Source organism: Rhinopithecus bieti, unplaced genomic scaffold (assembly GCF_001698545.2).
Source record: "Rhinopithecus bieti isolate Rb0 unplaced genomic scaffold, ASM169854v2 scaffold_10685, whole genome shotgun sequence".
Classification (NCBI taxonomy): Eukaryota; Metazoa; Chordata; class Mammalia; order Primates; family Cercopithecidae; genus Rhinopithecus; species Rhinopithecus bieti.
The window spans coordinates 1693280-1694174 of NW_016806950.1; the positions used below are offsets into that span (position 1 = coordinate 1693280).

An 895-nucleotide genomic window follows, 5' to 3' on the forward strand; every position below is an offset into this window, starting at 1 on the left:
AAGAAAAGAAAAGAAAAGAAAAGAAAAGAAAAGAAAAGAAAAGAAGGAAGGAAAAGAAAAGGTTTCCTATGGTGTTTCCACTGGTCTAAGTCTTTGGATGATGTCAGAGATGGGACCCATGTTTTCTAAATTCCATTCTATAGCTGTTGATTTTGTAGCCCATCACATCATCTCTACAGTGGCTCATGAAAAAACCTAAACCCAAGCTATTTAAACCCCACCAATTAATTTTAAAATTAATGTCCCTACATAAACCCCACAGATTCCAGTGAAATATCAACAACACATACCACAGGATTCTCCCCATGGTGAGCCACTTTTACATCACAAAGCTGTCCTGCAGGATCTAACTGCACTTCCACATAGAACATATCTGACGTGATGTAACATTCAGTGCCACTGGCACTGAGATGAGAGCCCAGTCTAGCAGGAACAAATCAAAACAAAAATTAATAGAAGACACATAAATAAAGCCACCCAAAGTTAACACTAAGTTAAACATTTCTGCCTACAGAAAGACTACTTACCCATTCTGTCTTGCTATGGACTCCAAACGATCAGTCATTGCTGGTAAAGATGTTACTATAAGAGGATGAAAAAAGGAAGTCACAAAGAATGCTCCAAATAACTTAAATGGTATTCTTTCAAGACAGAAAGATTAATCCTTCCAAAACCATAAACATATTCAGTAGTTCAAATGCTTGTAACGTGCATAAAGTTCATTGGTAAGGGTTAGCTGTGGCCTATGCAGTACTAAAGGTCAAAAAAACAGATCTATTTGAAAAATTACTGGACCTTTCGCCTCTCCTGTTTTCATTACTCCTTATGTGGGACAAGCTACCTTTAACTTAAGATATGTTTATCTGCTAATGATAGAATAAGGAAGATTCACATT

The 895-nt window shown here is 36.5% G+C and overlaps 1 protein-coding gene across 1 annotated transcript in view; it reads right to left on the reverse strand.

Annotated features, from left to right (window-relative positions):
• MED1 (mediator complex subunit 1) overlaps window positions 1–585 on the reverse strand; it is a 51308-nt gene extending 50723 nt beyond the window's left edge. Inside the window, exons 1-2 of the mRNA XM_017879021.1 lie at window positions 528–585; window positions 291–423 (exon numbers count right to left, since the gene is read on the reverse strand). Of these exons, the coding sequence (XP_017734510.1) occupies window positions 291–423; window positions 528–565 (171 nt within the window). The 5' untranslated portion in view covers window positions 566–585. The remainder of the gene's footprint in view (window positions 1–290; window positions 424–527) is intronic.
• Between the last annotated feature and the right edge of the window lie 310 nt (window positions 586–895).